This window comes from Gigantopelta aegis, chromosome 9 (genome assembly GCF_016097555.1).
Source record: "Gigantopelta aegis isolate Gae_Host chromosome 9, Gae_host_genome, whole genome shotgun sequence".
Classification (NCBI taxonomy): domain Eukaryota; kingdom Metazoa; phylum Mollusca; class Gastropoda; order Neomphalida; family Peltospiridae; genus Gigantopelta; species Gigantopelta aegis.
Window position 1 is genome coordinate 15,946,258 of NC_054707.1, and position 19,081 is coordinate 15,965,338.

The 19,081-nt window shown below is 35.0% G+C and overlaps 1 protein-coding gene across 1 annotated transcript; it reads left to right on the forward strand.

Moving 5' to 3' along the window:
• Window positions 1-4,102: 4,102 nt before the first annotated feature.
• Window positions 4,103-16,278, forward strand: LOC121381676 (lanosterol 14-alpha demethylase-like). The gene is made up of 11 exons (XM_041511020.1): window positions 4,103-4,356; window positions 6,386-6,487; window positions 7,822-7,998; window positions 8,548-8,674; window positions 9,467-9,523; window positions 10,140-10,257; window positions 11,581-11,700; window positions 12,403-12,532; window positions 13,378-13,539; window positions 14,818-14,927; window positions 15,427-16,278. The coding sequence occupies exons 1-11, from the start codon at window positions 4,213-4,215 to the stop codon at window positions 15,662-15,664; spliced, it is 1,485 nt and encodes a 494-aa protein (XP_041366954.1). The 5' UTR covers window positions 4,103-4,212; the 3' UTR covers window positions 15,665-16,278.
• Window positions 16,279-19,081: the final 2,803 nt, after the last annotated feature.

Sequence of the window (19,081 nt, forward strand, 5' to 3'; positions counted from 1 at the left end):
ACTGATGGAAAGACATAACGGATCACACAAATATTAACAGCTACTAGTGACTGACTGCAACCAAAACCTTTAATCCATAGTTAAAATCTGTTTTGTTTAACCACATCACTAGAGCACATTGATTAAGTAAACATGGCTTTTGGATGTCAAACATTTGGTATTTCTGTCTCGTAGTCATCGGAGGAAAGCCGCTACATTTTTCTTAATGCAACCAGGGATCTTTTATATGCACTCTCCCACAGACAGAAAAGCACATACTGTACCATGGTTTTTGACCAGTTGAAAAAACCCAATCAGTTGAATGGATCCATCGAGGTGGTTCGATCCTGCGACACTTTAATCCAGACAGCTCATCACTACTGACATTCAGCTGAACAATTACAACTCTGTTTAACTACAGACATTATAGTGCTAAAAGTAAATTAAATTTGGGTCTACAATTCAGTGTGTTCCCTTAGTTCTTTCCATCCATATATCTTATTGCACTGTTACCTACCTGTTGACAGTTAAACAATAAACATGCTGAGATTGGTCCATAAAGCTTTAATGTTTCACTCTGTTATTTCCCAAACAAAGTGGTTAAAGTTTTATTTTACAGGATTGTAGTAAATATATTTTGTAATTATTACTGTTTAGACATGAAATGTGTACAGAATTTAATGAAATGTACCTGACAGTGTAATCTAAAATCAAGGAACAATGACAACACAACTATATAAAACTGAAAGTTCTGTATCATTGTGTGCCATTTTTATTGTTGAATTTGCATTTACTTTCAATGGAAAACAAATGTATAGTTCAGTGACTTGAGGATGGGGGAGGAACAGGTTAAAATGTCAGTAAAATGCTTTTTGTCCCGGCTTTGTTTAAGATGACTTAAATGTGCATTTTGTGCTAGTCAGCACACTAATAATTGGCTTTGGGTTGTTTCAGAAGTAATCTAGTGGGTTAGGTATTTGGTGCATTATGTCAACCATCCACAAAATGCATTTCAAGCCTCGATATCAACCCATAATATTACAAGTTACATAATTTACTGTTGCAAAATACAAACATAACCACAATTTTAATCAGCTTTCATGTTCTCACTATCGGTGGTTATCGACAGTGGCCTTTGTGTAACTTACAAGTATAACAGTGGAATTAGTTACGACATGCTTGTTAGGGTTATAAAGTAGAATAATAAGTTCTTTGTGACCTACATTGATAAATAAAGACACAGGGACTTGTACAACCTTTAACAGACTTCAACAAGTCTGTCTGTATTATATATACATGTATTTATATATTTTATAGATAAATTTGTTAAAATACTGATCTTGTAAGCACTTCAACAGGGGCATAGGCACTGAGGTTATATTACAGTGCAATATTAGTCTATTCATATAATGTGTAGGTGTCCAGGGAAAATGTAGTCAAAAGGGTCCACCAGGTTCATATCAGGGCCGTAGCTAGCATGGGGGCAGTTGCCCCCCCAGAAAAAATTTGGAAAGCATTATAGAAACTTAAAGAAAAGGAGTTTTAGACTATTAACTACTCAGTTGCACACACACACACACACACACACACACACACACACACACACACAAACAAAAAATCCTAGCTACGGCCCTGCATATCATAATCTGAACCCCTCAGGTCCTGACAAGTCTATCAATACAATACAATACAATATATATTTATCAGAGGCCTAGCTTGGGATTTTCAGGTAGTACGCAGACTGTTTCGGCGATGGAATAAAACGCTATAGAGCATACACGCATTTACATCATATATTTTAATAAAAAATATATTTATAATCTCAGGTTAAAGAAAGGTTAAATAAAGATAATAATAATAATACGATGTCAGCACTGAAAGTGTATATATCCCCATTGAGATTGTTTCTGGAACCTCCCTTATGTATGTTTGCTGGAACCTCCCTTGTGTATGTTTGCTGGAACCTCCCTTTTGTATGTTTGCTTTTAGATGTGTTGGAAATGATTGCGTTGTTTGCATTACGAGAATCTGGAAATTATGTGTGCCTGCATCAAAAAAAAAAATGAAAAAAAAAAAAAAAAAAAAAAAAAAAAATGATGCATTAAGGGTTTTATGACATGTCTCGAACCCAACAACCCTTAACAATTGAGGTCTCTAAAATATTCTATATTCTAAATATTTTCAATGACACCTTCATTAAGTATAAGTACAATTTTATTTAAAATGAAAAAAAGTATTTACCTATATTTCTCAAGTAATGAGTATTATGTTTAAAAACTTGTCACCAATTGGAGAATAAACAATTCATAGATTGTTATTGGACTCTGTTGTGTATATGATTAGATAAATCCGACGGTTTGAACTTAGCAGCACCCAGTAAAAATTGCATGTTCTCCATTTTACAAAAATTTGATAATAGCAGTCTGCGACCCAACCCTTTATATGTTCTCGAATGAGCTGAAAATCAGTGATGGTGATTATAAGCCAACGTGAATGATGTACAATGTGTTGCAGTTCTAATAAACATTCATTGTTTTTTCATCTACATGTATCTGGTTTTGGTTGTTTTTAAAAGTTTGTTTGTTAGGTCTCCAAAATCCATATGTACTAATCTCTAGCAGGACACACCAGAGCATTTGATGTAAGCCTACCATTGGTAGGGCACTTGGAGGTAAGGTGGGGTGGGGGTGGCATTTTTTTGCCAAGCATTCTTGGGGAGTTGCCCCGTTTACACCGAGTGCCAGCACATTAAAATTGTGATAACAGTTGCAAATGTAAAAAAATTATGCAAAAACAGCAAAATATTTCTCTTTATTTTGGCATTGCAGCTCTATAGTCTGTTCCACAGGGAACACCTTTCTTCATATTATGGAATTTACTTCGTTAATTATTTATTTCTAAGCCGATTGTTTTCTAAATTGCACACACAAATAGTATTTTGGGGTATTTCCAAAAACACACTTTATTATTATTTATTTATTTTTACGTCAAACCAAACTGAAATTATTTACAAAAAAACCCCACAAAAACATTTTTGTAGGAGGATGGGACGGACTATAGGTTGCTTGTCAAGAACTGATACTGTACAATGTTGTTGCGGGTGTGTATGCAGGCATTTTTTTTTTTTTTTTTTTTTTTTGGGGGGGGGGGGGGGGGCGGGGGTCAAAAAACCCTGATCACACGATGAATTGTAATGACATCCTAGAAAAACGTTAACGGAAACCAAAAGGCGTGTTCAAGAAGGTAGGCTATGTTCAGCCAGACATTTGTCGCAAACGTTCTTCAAACAATTTGTGTTTTTTGTTGGGGGGGTTTTATGCTACACAGTAAACCGAATTACAACTTCGAAGCTTCGTTCTAGCCAGTGTACCACAACTGCTATATCAAAGACAGTGATGTGTGCTATCCTGTCTGTGCATACGGTACATAGGCCTATAAAAGATCCCTTGCTACTATAGATTGAAAAATGTAGTGGGTTTCCTCTCTAAGACTATGTCAAAATTACCAAATGTTTGACATCCAATAGCCGTTGATTAATAAATCAGTGTGCTCTAGGGGTGTCGTTAAACAAAAAGCAAACTTTAATTTACTTCGGTAGCTAGTCAAAATAGTTTGCAAACGTTTAACAAAAAATGACTGGTTGAACGTATGCTAATCACATTAACAGATGCAGATGCTGCCGACAAAATCTTGGCGTACTGAACGCAGTGGAGCTATCTTTTGTTTCCGTTTTTTAATTTTAAACTAATAATACTTTTTTTGACTGTTAAATATATTTTGGTCATCATTTATTTTTATTATGTTTGTTTATGGCAACGCGGGTAAAATAGTTTTTATTAGACGTGCTGGATGACAGGAGCTTTAGTTGAGATTAAACATCGTCTCACATGGTCCGACAACAACCGACCAATCAAAAGTCCCGTCATCCATCGTCTGCTTCGGCGTATTTATACAAACAAACTTTGTTTAAAATATTTGGTTTTAACTTCTTAAAATTACACTACTACGTTTAAAGTAAACAAATATGTCAAACGTGTGTATGCAGTTTATTTATATGAATTTTGAATTGAAATGAAAAATCATAAAAAATAAACGTACTTTGTTTTAAGCATAAATGCGCGTATAGTCACGGAAGTGGTGTTGTTGGGTTACCGGCTGATTTTCAGATTTTTGTTTTAGAAGTTTGGAGTTTCGTTACTTGTTTCTAGAGTATCGGGTGGACTATCAGTCGTGATGAGTTCAGCTGGCGCCGGAACAATGGTGAGCCGCGCAATGGATCAGCTGCAAAACCTAAACACGGGAACTTTGACGCTGGTGTCAACTGCACTTCTGCTCAGTTTTGTAATTGCTTACAAAAAACTCATGGAGAAAAAATATGTAAGAATGGACTTTGTTTCATTAGTTACTAATTTTTTTTTATTACAGTCATAGTCAGAATTACCAAATGTTTGACATCCAATAGTTTATGATTAATTAATCAATCTTCTCTAGTGATGTCGTTAAACAAATCAAAGTGTAGGCCTAATTATATCTGTACAATAGCTGAATGGGTGGGGGTTGGGGAGAGGGGGATGCAGACATATATCTTCTTTCCTTTTATGGGCACACACCTCAACTATCTGGTCTGTCTGTGTCCAGGACAGTTGGTTAGTTGTTAACCCGAATACTCCTGACAGTAAGAGAGCTATAGTCCCACGGAGAACACCTTTTTTCATACTATATAATTGACTACAATAGTGCTTTCCCTAGAAATTTGGCAAGGCATGGTAGATTAAACACTTTTAGGGCATTTTCACAGTTCTCAGGGCACTTTTTGTTTTATTAAAGAAAAAAAATATTTAATGAAATTAAAATAAATGTAATTAATGTGTTTGCTTTAATAAAAGAATTGCACAGTATATACCAGGCATATTTTATAATACATTTTTTTAAGTGTTTTGTAAAGGCAGTTTTAGAATTAATTAATGAAAAAGTTTGTTTAATCTCAGGGCAGCATGGTGCTGATTAAGGCAAGATGATGCTAGACTATTGGTGCCACACCATGCTAAAACAAGCTAGGGAAAGCACTACTACAAGTTATGTATTTCTGAGCATTTTTTTTTTTTAAATTGCACACAAAAATAGTATTTTTTTATTTATTTCTTTAACACTTTTACTTTTCTTGTTATGTTAAACCAAACTGAATTTTTTTCCCAAAAACATTTTTTGTAAGAGGATGGGAAAGACTTCCGAACGTTTCAGCATGCTAATACTGTCACTAACCCTAAGCCTGAATATACTGAATGATGGGATGGGCTATAGACAGAACAATCTATATCACTATTATGCAGTATCTGCCTACCAACTGGTAGTCAAATATACCCGCTCTAATGTAACAACAGTCCTATGTTCTGCCCATTTTCAACTCTAACCCCCCCCCCAAAGCTGAGTCAGGCCACCGATCTTATCTAATTTCTTTTTGACCAACCGAACTAATCTAGCGACCAAATTTAATGAGTAGATCTTTCTTTATTAATTATATTAAAGATGCGCATCAAAATTTTAAAGGCCCACTATTAAATTTTTGGATGTAAATTTCAAAATTTTCCGCTTAATGTTTTTTCTGTCCCGGGACAAGCCCCTGGCTATCCAGAGACAGACCCTGGGATGGACATGCTCGAAACTCTAGTGGTATATGAGCATGTAAAAATTATTTGCACTTGCACCCTATGTTTGACGTTAAATACTGTGACATCAATTATTTTTGTTCCGGTTAAATACTTAGTTGCTGATGGGTTTCATCCTGTAAGTGTTTGTTAGTAATTAATATGTGAAAAATTCTGGACTTGAACATCAGAATTTGTTACCTACGGCAATTTTTAAATGATTTTGCCATAAGAAAAATACTCATTGACAGCAATTTTGAACCTGCCTACCACCTTTTTTAAATCTAACATTTGCAACACTGCCAACAGATCATATAAAAATATAAAATAGTTCCTTCAAATGACGCCAATAATTTTATCTGCTGGCAAAGAACTACAATTGATGATGCCCCTGACCAACAACAAATCATATTGCAACTATGGCAATAGCCGTCGGTGCCATCATTAAATGTAGTATTGTTGTTGTTAGAACAGATATCTGTGACTACTGTTTGGTAGGCACATATTGCACAATATTGATATATAAATTGTTCTCTGACAGTAAGAGAGCATTATAAATGTCCGTCTAGCTCTCTTACCGTCAAGAGTATTTGGGCTAGTTAGTAAGAGCAAAGTCGGTGTAGTAGCCTTACTTATTGAGTGGTTAAAATTTTAACAACGAGGCCGTAGAAAAGACAATGTGATTATGTTCTTGGTTATACCAGTACCTCTGTGTATGATTGTAAAAATTAACAAAACATTTTTTTTTTAATATATATTAGGAAAAAATACCTCCACATATTCCATCTACAATTCCTTTCCTTGGACAAGCTGTGAGCTTTGCGAAGAATCCAGTTGAATTCCTCATCGCAGCGTATGAGAAAGTAAGTAATTATACACATTGTTTTATATTTGTTTACCTTCAGTGTTCTCCAACTTTTATGCGACCAGGTTGGCGGATATGTGAGGCCTTGGGCCTCACAAACGAGTGGCCGAAGTCCACGGGGGGGGGGGGGGGGGGGGGGGGAGGAGCTCGTGAAGGGTTCGCTCCCTCTCGCACCGGAAAATTTTGTAAATCTTAAGTCACAAAAGGTGCTTTTTTCTGGCATTTAATAGTTGATTTAAATAAAGTTAACCATAATCTATCTCATGATCTGCGGCACCGGTCACGCTGAAGTAGTAGGGCCTAGATGATCATAGGCCTAAATGTGTGCGGCCAGTGGGCTAATCTCACCCGGAAATATTTGAAAATAAAAGCTCATATAGATGCGATTTCCTGGCATCTGGGGAAAGTATTTTGCCGTCTTTCATTGCATAAAATATTCTCGATTTATGGTTTTCAACATGCCAACCGCCAGCAATAGACAATTCCCCTGCATGAAATTTGCCCGGACCCTTATCAATTACTCGCAAGGACTAAGATTTACAAAAAATCATAATATGCAAATTGCCGATGATGAAGTGACGGGCGGCTGTCTACTCCCGCTTTATCACTGCTGGATATCGGGGAGGCCCTGTTTTAATTTTGTTCGACACGTGGATATTTTGCGACCGGTATATCGGTGATTTTACCACCTGAAATTTTTAGCAGGGATCCAATCAGATTCGTTCTTACAAATGTGTTGAATTAGAATATTATTATTATATACTCCAAGTCCAAGTACAGGCTAAATATAGCGATAGGTGAATAGAACAGACGGAAGTTTTTTTCGTCATAGCGGACTGATTTTCGACTTGGCAGCATTTTTTATCAGCTTAGCGGACCCGTCTGCGAAAATCTTCAGCTTGGCGGGTGTAAAAGCCGCTTACTGGGGTTGGAGAACACTGGTCTGTTTTGTCTAGCTGGAGAAGACTGTTTTCCTGTGATGGCCGGATTTGCCTTGATATTTTGGGAATAGTTTCATTCTGTGATCAGAACTAATGTCTGAATTACAATTTTTAAAAATGTAGTTATTTCTTATCTTTGAGGTACAGTATGTGCAGTTCTGTTTGTGGGAAAGTGCATGGTCAAAAGTAAAATATCCATTGCTACTGAGGGAAAAATGTAGCAGGTTTACTCTGAGATTGTCACAATTAACATAATTGGACATCCAATATTATACCAAATCCACTAGTGGTATCAAACAAAGCAATCGTTAACTTTATCTTTGTTCAGAAATACAATGTCATGTTCATGTCCAAGGCCAGATTGATTTTACAACTTGTTTTTCTCATCCAGTACGGTCCTGTGTTTAGTTTCACGATGGTTGGAAACACATTCACGTACCTGATCGGGTCAGAGTCATCAGCGCTCTTCTTCAACAGTAGAAATGAAAATCTGAATGCAGAAGATGTTTACAGTCGTCTCACCACTCCTGTGTTTGGAAAAGGAGTTGCCTATGATGTTCCTAATCCAGTATGTTTTTTTTTTTTTTTTTTTGTCATATATTCACAGATGTACATTCACTAAGAAACATTTCTTTGCTTAGAGATCTCTAGACTGCAGTGTTTATGGTTTGAAAATCGATGGTGAGAAATAGACTGCTTTTCTGAAATCATATAGGAAATCATTTGTTCTCTGTTAGAATCACAGTATTTTCAAGTAAAACGGCAGTGATTGATGGAGCGAGCCACCCACGCGGAAATAATTTTGCACGAACACACAAGTGATGACATTTTGTCACATAAAACCATGAATACTGAGACAGCAGTATAGAGGAGCAAAAAATTTATAATTTATTGTTCATATAAGAAAAAAGTTAAAGGTACATGGGGAAAAATCCCCACACTTTTGTACTACTGGTAATATATTTTATTAGCCTGTGAAACTTGCAAATATAAATCAATAAGAGCAGCATATTAATTTAATTATTGATTTTTTTAATTTACCAGTCAAATGTGCATTGCAATTATAGCTTTAAGCAAGCTTTTAATAGTACTGGTCATATTTGTTTCGTTTTTTCAGGTGTTTTTACAACAGAAGAAGATGTTCAAGACTGGCCTGAATATCGCCCGATTCAGACAACATATTCCATTAATTGAGGAGGAGGCTCAAGAATATTTCGAACGATGGGGCAATAGTGGAGAAAGAAGTTAGTGAATTTACTGATTTCATTATTCAGTTCTTATTTGTAATAAAAGATATATTTATTTTTTAATTAACTGTGGTTTATATTTTACCTGTTTTCAGTTCAATCCAAAATTTGGTACATATTTCATTAAAAAATAATACAGGTTATTTTAAGAAGGCCCCTCTAAAATGGATGAAAGTTGGCATGATTTTTAATTGATATCCATGAAAGATTTTTTAAGGGACAAATTAGACATGAGAACTTTTCGTCAGTAATCATGTAATGCCAGAAATAACGACTGAACAATCTTAAAAGCAGTTAGACAAAGCCACAGCTAAAGCTGATGGGGAAATGAGGAATGGCCAGTTTTGGAAAAAAAGAGGATTTGAGAGGAGAGAAAGGAAAATGTTCAATGGCATTAAATTAAAACAAAGAAATAAAAACTGTTTTGATCATAATCCTTTATCACAGTTACAATTTGTAGTTTTGATAAAAAGACTGAAACATCAAGAAAACTACTGGTTATATTTGTATACCTGTGAATGATTTCTAGTAAACAACAAACCTAATATGTGCTTCATATCAGTGTAACAGGTTGCATATGGGTCATGAAATTCCTGTTAAGTCATGAGATTTGTTAACGTATTCCAGTTGTGAAAATTCATGGAATTTTAAGGTGGGTCCTGGAAAATTTTAAACTGAAGGAAGTTTGTGGTAACAAAAAAGCGAACCCTGACAAAGCACAATTGAAATAATTCAGCTTTGTTCATCATCTTTCGAACTTTTTATTGTTATCTTGATGTTATATTTCAGATATATTCATAGCTTTGTCTGAACTGATTATTTTAACTGCTAGCAGATGTCTTCATGGTAAGAGTACTTTTATCTTTTTTGTTTCAATTACCTGAATTACCTGAAATACTAGTAGCACTATACCCAGTAGCTGATGTTTGAAAGAGTAAAGCGAATGTTGATCATTTCATCATATGTCATGTTTTCTTGCTAGTGTGAAGTGTCTCTGCAGTGACACAATCCTTTTTTTTTTTTTGAGATTTAACAAAATTAGATTTGTCTTGTGATTTATCTTGGGCATAATATAATATCCATTATCAGTATAACAGTATTTTCAGCCTGTCTGACATTAAATATCTCAAATCACAAAGTACATTTTTATATTTCATCTGATTCCCATTATTAGTTTTACATGTAGTTTGTCATACGATGGTTTCAGAAAAGGAGATCTGCTCTGTGTTAACGGAGAAGGTAGCTCAGTTGTACACTAGTGTTTTTGGGGTGGTGGTTTTAACTTTATTTTTTCTTGACCATTCTGTTGACAAATATCAACCCAAGCAAAGGGAGAAGACATGGGTTGTTACAGTAATAATATACACAATTTATACACACATAATGTAGTTACTACTTTATAGGCAGAATTAATTAATATAATATATTCACACTAGTTTTACATGTCGTATGTTGCTTTCAGGAAAGGAGATCCGCTCTGTGTTGACGGAGAAGGTAGCTCAGTTGTACACGGACCTCGATGGCGGGTTCACACACTTGGCTTGGCTCCTGCCTGGATGGCTGCCGCTTCCCAGTTTCAGGTGAGAATGGAGATCATCAAAGGGACACGCCCTAGTTGTTAACCATTACGCCGTTGTTTTTTGCTATTAAACCCATTTTTTCACAAATAAAATTGCACTTTACTTAGTTTATTATTTAGAATATACATTTCCATTCACCTGAAGTGTTTTTTGGTAATCCTGGTGTTTGTAATACCACAAAATGCATTTTTCGTATTTCATAAAATGTCACGGGCCTCTGAGAAAAAAACGTTGAGCAGACACGGTCTAATCTATTTTTAGAGGGGATATTCCCATTTCAATGTCGGTATACCACGTGACTGTTATCATTTTGGTTCGGTTTGTTTTCACGTGCACGGTTATTGCAATCAACATCCGATTTGTTGTCGTTTGCTTGTTCATTTGTGAGATATTTCTTCACAATTCGTGAACATTTTCAGTAACAATAAAGTTCAGACAAGTAAGTATCTCAATACAAAACGTTACAAACCCTTAAAACCAATAATTTTGCTAAGTCTTACGATATCTGGAGAGGGGATACAACCAGGACAGAAGAGTTGGAACATGTCCAGGAGAGGTGAAAGGAACGCACCCCAAGTCTGTGCGCACTCTGTGAAATTTGTCGTGACGTAGGCATTGTTGTGCTTCGAGCGACATCTACCGGTGACATCAGAATACTAACTTTAAAAATTATTTCAAGCAATTGGGACATGGGGATTCCCATGGTATTTATCGATATAAAACCTGCTTTTTCACTCCATTTGATAAAAACGTGATTTAAGTGTGTTACAGGTTTGTAGATTAACCAAATTATAATTTATTTTTGCTGGATGGAACTAGGGCGTGCGGCTTTAATACAATTGAAATAACTGACCTGATCCAGTTAAACAAATTTAAAATTCTATTATTTTCAATAATATTTGTTTTCTTTCTTTATTTGTTACTGCAGTACTATTAGTACAAAAATATCTTAACAAAGCAAACTGCCTACCAACTGATCTACCCATTGTTGTTGTTATTAAATTTTTTTAATTAAAAGAATGGTTAGGGTTGTTAAACCTAGAACTACAGGGAACATTTTGTTCAGTATCATGTTGCAATTTGCTATGCGGGTTTCAGAGATCACTACTCAATTTTAAAACATTTTGCATTAGTTTCTAATCAATTTGTAATTGACTTGAATTGTTTCTGATCATAATTTTAAAACAATTGTTCTCTTTATATTGCCCAAAACCACAGAGTAAACATTTGTTGTTAGTCGAGGTATAATACTTTATTATAGTACCCTAAGCAATGGAAAAAATAAAATATTTTTTTGTGTTATGAGTTTTGAATTGATTTCAGGAAGCGAGACAGGGCTCATCTGGAGATTAAGAAGATATTTTACGATGCCATTCAGAAGCGGCGAGCGAGTGATGATCCTGATGACGACATGCTGCAGACTCTCATTGAATCCACCTACAAGTAAGTTTGATTGCTTCCCCTTCACATACAAAGATGAACGATTTCTGAAATTCCAGATCTTCAATCATCTATACAATTTTTTCAGATTTTTTTTTTTTTCATCTCTGTAACATAATTTATTGTCACAGTATTTATAATCTCTGGTTGTACTTGTAAGATTGATTATAAATACAATGCTTTACTTTTGCATGATCAGCTAAAATTACTTTTGTGCTTTTTAAAGATGATTAGAGGTCTTTGATACTAATGTTACTTTATGGATTTTCTTTCACACATGCATGTACACATAAACACACAGCGAAGATAGACACTTGTGGATGGATAAATGTAGACAAACAATACAAAACACTCATTTAAAGTACTCACCTGAGATGCTTGGATCATAGATTTATAATACCTCGGCAGACACATTGGCTTTTTGCCCACATCGCAATCCGTATCCCATGACTGGTATTAAATTTTTTAAGGTTTTTGTATGTGCTGTCCTGTCTTTAGGAAAGTGCATATAAAAGTCCCTTGGCTATGAAATAAATGTAGCTTGTTTCCTATGTGTCAAAATTACCAAATGTTAACATTCAATAACTGATGATTAATTCATTAATCAGTGTTGTATGGTGGTGTGGTTTCACTAAACACTGCAGACTTTTTAACTTTTTTCTTCACAAAGCAAGGTTTTATATTTTTCTTCATTTGTGATTTAAGGGATGGTCGCAAGCTAAAGGATGATGAGATTGCCGGTATGTTGATTGGTTTACTGTTGGCGGGACAGCACACTTCGTCCACGACGTCGGCCTGGCTTTTCTTCTTCATAGCGCAGGACAAAACACTACAAGTTAGTCATTCTAGCTGATACTCTCAATCACTGTACCATCAAGTTTAGCCTGCCTTTCCATTAATGCAGTTTTAACTGCATGGCTAGCTGTTAATTGGTTGATTTTCATTGACTCGAGGTGAGCAGGACATAGACCAGTGGTTCAGCGATCGGTGTGGGATCGATCCCCGCTGGTGTGCCCATTGGGTTATTTCTCATTCCAGCCAGTGCACCACAACTGGTATATCAAAGGCCGTGGTATGTACTACCCTGTCTGTGGGATGGTGCATATAAAAGATCCCTTGCTGCTAATCGAAAAGAGTAGCCCCTGAAGTAGCAACAGCAGGTTTCCTCTCAATATCTGTGTGGTCCATAACCATATGTCTGATGTCATATAACCGTAAATAAAATGTGTTGAGTGCATCATTAAATAAAACATTGCTTTCTTTCTGTTTTTTCCATTGACACAATTAAGTGTGCCATTAGACATGCAGAAAAAATAATAGATCATATATCGGTGATCAATATATCAGTATGTCAGTTAAAATGTTAGCATGAAGGGGCCTTCTGTCTAAACAAATAATGTTGATTGCTTTCATTTATGTAGCTGGAGGAGGAATATGTGGCAATATAGTTAAAAATTATTTAGATTGATTGGTGTTGTCAATATTTATTGTAGAAATATGTTAAAGGTTTAGGATGCTGTTTATTTCCTTTAGAACTTGGAGAAGTATGATCTCACTGGGGGTTAAATGCCATTTTCAGATTATTCCGCTTTTAATCTTTAGTAGTCCCTGACTGGTCTAACCGGAGGAGACTGTATTTAAAAAAAGAAAGTTCTTATATACTTGTATTTTTTTTTACAGAACCGTTTGATCGAAGAACAAAAGAAAGTGTGTGGCGAGGACTTGCCTCCCCTCACCTACGACCAGCTGAAGGATCTGCAGCTGCTGGACCGATGCATCAAGGAGACTCTGCGACTCCGCCCGCCCATCATGACCATGATGAGGATGTGTCGCACGCCACAGGTACAGAACACACCAACACAATAGCGGACATACAACCCTTGAAAGTCGAGAAAATTGCTTATCAAAAACAAATGTTTGACAAAAATAAATCTACTGAAGCATTCATATTTTAAATCTAGTCTTGGCAAAACACTGCTGTTAATTGATTTTACTTCATATTGTTGAATGCAGGCTCAAATTGTCACGGCTGTCAATACCATTTCAGAATGCATATGCTGTCTCTTAAAAATTTGAAATTGAGATGAAGAGCTTGGCACTATTTACAGATCTCGTTTAAGGGGAGCTAACACTGGCTCCCATCATTTTAGCTCCCCTTTGCACGTGAATATTTTTTTTTTTTTTTTTTTTTTTTTTTTTAAAAGTACAAAAGGATTAAATATCAATGCTCAGTATAGTAATATCTTAAATGGCTCCTTATAATATAAGGTATGGGGAGCAATGAATCACTCCTCTCAATAGTTATTGTTTTGTATGCAGATAAGGGTATAGCTTAATGGTCCCAATAAGTCATTATGTTCATCCTAACCAGTTGCCTGTGACAGGTGTATCAAACGCTGTGGTATGTTCATTCCTGTCTGTATGCGTATGAACTATTACTCACTGCATTTTGGTGAGTAGCCTATGTGGTTACAATAGTTTCCTCTCGAGGCTTTAATAATTATATATTAGACTTGTGATAAATTAAACATCAAGTGATTAAATTCTGTAAAGGTGAGAATGTTGAATGTCACAAGGCTCTGCTGAGTGGAATTCACCATTTGACCTGAGCAGGATAAAGCTGATATCTTAAGATTGTAACTGGTTATTTTATTTATCCTGCAACTGTACCTAATGGGATTTAAACATTGTTTTTTTTGCAACTTTTACAATTTTATAAGTCTATACCTATTGCCTTGTCAAACACAAAATTTATACACCCAAACAAAATAGCTCTTAAATAACGAACAATAAACTTATTCGGATTTTTAAAACAGTTGTCTTCAAAAATGTATTTATATTTTAACATTGCATTATTGTTTACATTGTGGAGGCAAAGATTAAAATTCCTTTGCTGACCGTAACTAGTGAAATAACAGTTTCCACCCCAAAAAGCCATATTTTTGGTCATTGATAGAAATTTATCTATCTATTTTGCCAGTATGTATTGATAGTGATTGTAGGATAAATATTGCTTGGAAAATATTTTAGCATTAAGGGACAGTTTGTAATGTGACTTTACCTGTGTAGTGTCGTATAATGTTGTTACAATAATGACATTGTTATTTTGTTTGTGTTCAGACCATCCTCGGCTACACAATCCCGCCAGGTCACCAGGTATGTGTGTCTCCTACCACCAACCACCAGCTCAAAGACACCTGGAAAGATGTCGGCAAGTACAATCCGGACCGGTACGTTGTTGGTATTATCTTTGAAACTCAGTACAGCGGGGCTAAAACTTAACAATGGCACTGACGATGATTGCTGTAGTCGTGGCTAAAATTACCACTGGTTAGGGACTTTACTGATGGCAGTTTTTTTGTCTGGGAATAAAAAATATTGCTTTTGGTTGAAGAAATAATTTAGAGTTTTCATATTTTCTGTAAAGTTACTGGTTTAAAATTGATGTAGGTAGACTCAAAATTGGCATTGGTAACCAATTCTTAAGTTCCAGTCCCGATACAGAGTTCTTACAGATCATGGAAATCTTGGAATTTACAAATTTCGGTTTCCAGGCCTAAAAAGTTGTGGAATTTTGAATTGGGTCATAAAAAGTCCATTTGATAATTGCAGTACGAATTCAGATAAGTAAACCATTTTGTATGTAGTCATGGATGAGAATGGTGAAACTTCGATCAGGTTTGAAACTTTGTGACATGGAATATGAATATTTTAAATTTATTTTTCCAGTTTTCTTGACCCTGATGTGTCGAACAGTGAGAAGTTTGCGTACATCCCCTTTGGAGCAGGCCGCCACCGCTGTATAGGGGAGTCGTTTGCATACGTTCAGATCAAAGTAATTGTGTCCACATTTCTCAGGAAGTATGAGATAGATTTGGTGGACAACAACTTCCCTGAAATTGACCTCTCCACGATGATCCACACGCCAAAAGACCCCTTCATCAGATACAAGCTGCGGAACTTGTAACTACTTCGTCAGTATGACACTATCAGCCACCTCTCAGATAGGAGGGTAGTTCAAGCAAGATTAAAGATTCTTTGTAATGTATGGACTGGACAATTGTATATGTTCTATAAATATCAGAGTGTAATAGAATGCTATCAAGTAACTCGATACACAAGTGACCTGGCTTTATCCCAGTAGTTATAAAATCTGAAAACATCAGAGTTATTTGATGTAAATTATTTCATTGATGTCTCACAAAATATTTTCCCAAAGGGTTGAATTTACAAACAGTATTTATCCGTCATTAAATTGTTCCGTTAAACGGCCATGTATATATGATTCATAATAAATTCAGGTGCACGCAAGTATTATTTTGTTGAAATGAAACCTTTTTTCACCCCTGTAATTGGACTAAAAAAAATTATATTTTTACCGGTGAGATAAGTGAATGTGGGACTACCTGTTTTCAGAATGTTTGCAGATTTCATACCTTAATGTGCTTATTTTCAATGATTAAATAATAAAGATATATTTTAGGAGATCCCTTAAAAGACCTGTGCAGGCCACATTTAATCAATTTGTGGCCAGGTGTAATATGTTACAACAGAATTATACTAGTCACTTTACTACTGTGAGTGTCTTAATTATGGAGTTTTGATTTTAGTTTTGTATGCATTATCTTTGATATTGTTATATTGTTAAGGATATGTAAGATGTAAGTTGTGTTTTGATGATTCTTATATATATATATATATATATATATATATTTTTTTTTTCCACCTCAGATAGTGGATGGCCAAAAATGGGTGTAATTTATTTTTCAAGTTACAAAAAAAAGATTTGGTTTGTCTCAGTTTCAGAAATTATGAATTCCAAAATGTTTTCATTTTAAGGTACCCGGTACTAAAACTAAGTTATAAATTTTGCAATAGACAATAAGTTACAGGTGCCTGCAGCACTCTACAGGTTTAACAGCATTTCGCTTACTATAATTTATTTAAATATTTAATAAATATATCCATTTATTTGCTAAATTTCAGGGTATGCAATTTTACCCTCCATACCCTGAGACAGAAACCATGGCAGTGTCTGGACATCCAAATAGGCTCTATAACCAGTTTTTGGTACAGCTAGCTCATTCAAACCTAAATGTTTTTGTTTTTTTTCTCTCTGCTTTGTTTTTTTCTTAAAGCTATGATAAAATAACAAGACAACATAATGATAAACTGAAACATCCACCACTAAGAGAGTCATGTTAGGGTAAACAAAATAGCTTTGATTTATAGATGGCTTTAGGTAGAACTTGTTCAACTAGTTCTTGATGTGTGTACTATCGTTTAATTGAAGCTTTATCTTTTCATTCTGCAACCCACTGTGAATTAGTTTCTGGAAATGCATGTGGGAATTCGCTGTTTACTATAATTGCCATAAAATATTTATTTATCAAGTTATTATATTGAAAATACCATTTTGTTTGGAATTGAATGCCCTTTATAACTGTGTATTTATTATAATTTTATGCAATTATTTATATTTTATTATTAGATATTATATACATAATCTGTAATTTTTTTTTAGTCTAAATGATACTTATAGGCAATTCATATGATGTATGCAGTTATATAAATTCGACGTTTATACTCCAAGCAAACGATTCCACATCACATCATTATGATTAATAAACCTTCACTCATGGTAAGACAAATAAATTTTATTATACAGGTGATCAAAACATGGCCAAAACTATGGCATTTAATTTATTTTTCAGGCGAGTATTACAAAAATATATACAGTTTGGTCATGATTATGTACACAAACAGCAGTTCCAGAAAATGAATTCCAAAAATTTTTTCAACCTTGTGTTCTAGTTTTTATTTGACAGCCTTATTTGCCCATTTTGTTCCATTCCTCAGATAAGTCCCTTCGATAAAATCCTGGAAGTTGGGCCAGCGATTTTCGATAATCGGATGTTTTGGCACATATGTAATGTACATGGCCAGGCTGAAAACTAAGTTATAAATTTTTTCAATAGACAATGGGCGTTGTGAGTTACAGGTGCCTGCAGCACTCTACAGGTTTAACAGCACTTTCTATTTGTATTCTTCGGCACTTTTGGTTAGTCCTTTTTCGGTTTGCTATTTATTCAATTCCTGTAATATGTAAATACAAGCGTTTAGTTCAAATGCACGTTTTACAGATTTCCCTGTATTTTTCCCCCAGTTTTTGTACATAAATAGGTCCTTTCCCTCACATTTTTTTACTGAAAACCATGAATTTGACATTCAAAGAAAAACTGTCCAATAGGTTGTCGGCATTTTCCTTGGGGTCAGTTTTTGGTCATAGTCTAAATCATTTCCAAACTGGTCTCTTAAGAGGGCTGTTTGTTTTTCTTAAAGCTATGATAAAATGCACAAGGACAACAAATGATAAACTGAAATCCATTCCTCGTGGAAACCATCAAAATCGCAATCGCCGTCGGTATCAGATTCAAACATCTCGTGTATCCACTCTTCATTTGCGTCTATCACAGTAAACTAAAAATGTCACTCCCGTCGCTAGATTCCGCCATGATTTTTTTTATCGATGGATATCTTTAGGTAGAACTTGTGCTCATTACTAGCGTGGAATTGTGGGATAACTTGATGTGTAGATAAGGGACATCCCAAGGTACTACACATGTTTGTATCCCGAATGAAAAGTTATTACGCAAGCGTTTAATTAATACAATTTCAAGCAGTGTGTGTTTTTAATGTTATTTTTTTTTATCTAATAGTTAGTTTGCATAATCATACTGTATATACAAAACATGCATTTTATTTTGTTTCTAGCTAGACTTCCATTGCATTCGCTGTATGTTGAATTTAATGTTTTAAATTCAATGTTGACTCGGCCACGACACAAACAGTCATTGTTTCTTGACATCTCATTTACAGAATGGTTCATTATTTCTTCACTTTCATTGTCTATAGGACCTGGGTCCTGTCCTTTTCTTCACATGAAAACCACATGCATTCACTCACAGATGTATTTTTGTTTTTGTGAATATACAGTCAGACCTCGATACAACGACCATGTTCGTCCCTGGGTCACTTTGTCGTTATATTGAAATTGCTGGTGTATCGAATTGTCATGAGTTATCTCGATTGCCAAAAAATAACGTTACAAAAAATACTAATTAATATTAACTGATGACTGAATAGCATTTAAATAATTAATGCATTGCAATTATTATTAAAAACAACAAATACACGTATAGACATTAAATATGTTTTTAAAAACATTAAATATATTAAAAAAGGCGCATTCACCTTCAGTCTAATCATTGCTTGGTTACAGACATCTCCGATTGGTACCTGTTTCATTTACAAAATATGAAAAAAGAAGATTTCATTGTTCGTTGCAAAAGCAATACATGTCTACAGATTTCGCAGACATCGG

Excerpts from the sequence above, each read along its gene's own strand:
- LOC121381676 (XM_041511020.1), top strand. The coding sequence starts at position 4,213 with ATGAGTTCAGCTGGCGCCGGAACAATGGTGAGCCGCGCAATGGATCAG. Across the intron at positions 4,357-6,385 it reads AACTCATGGAGAAAAAATAT|GAAAAAATACCTCCACATAT; the intron begins GTAAGAATGGAC and ends AATATATATTAG. Across the intron at positions 14,928-15,426 it reads GGCAAGTACAATCCGGACCG|TTTTCTTGACCCTGATGTGT; the intron begins GTACGTTGTTGG and ends TTATTTTTCCAG.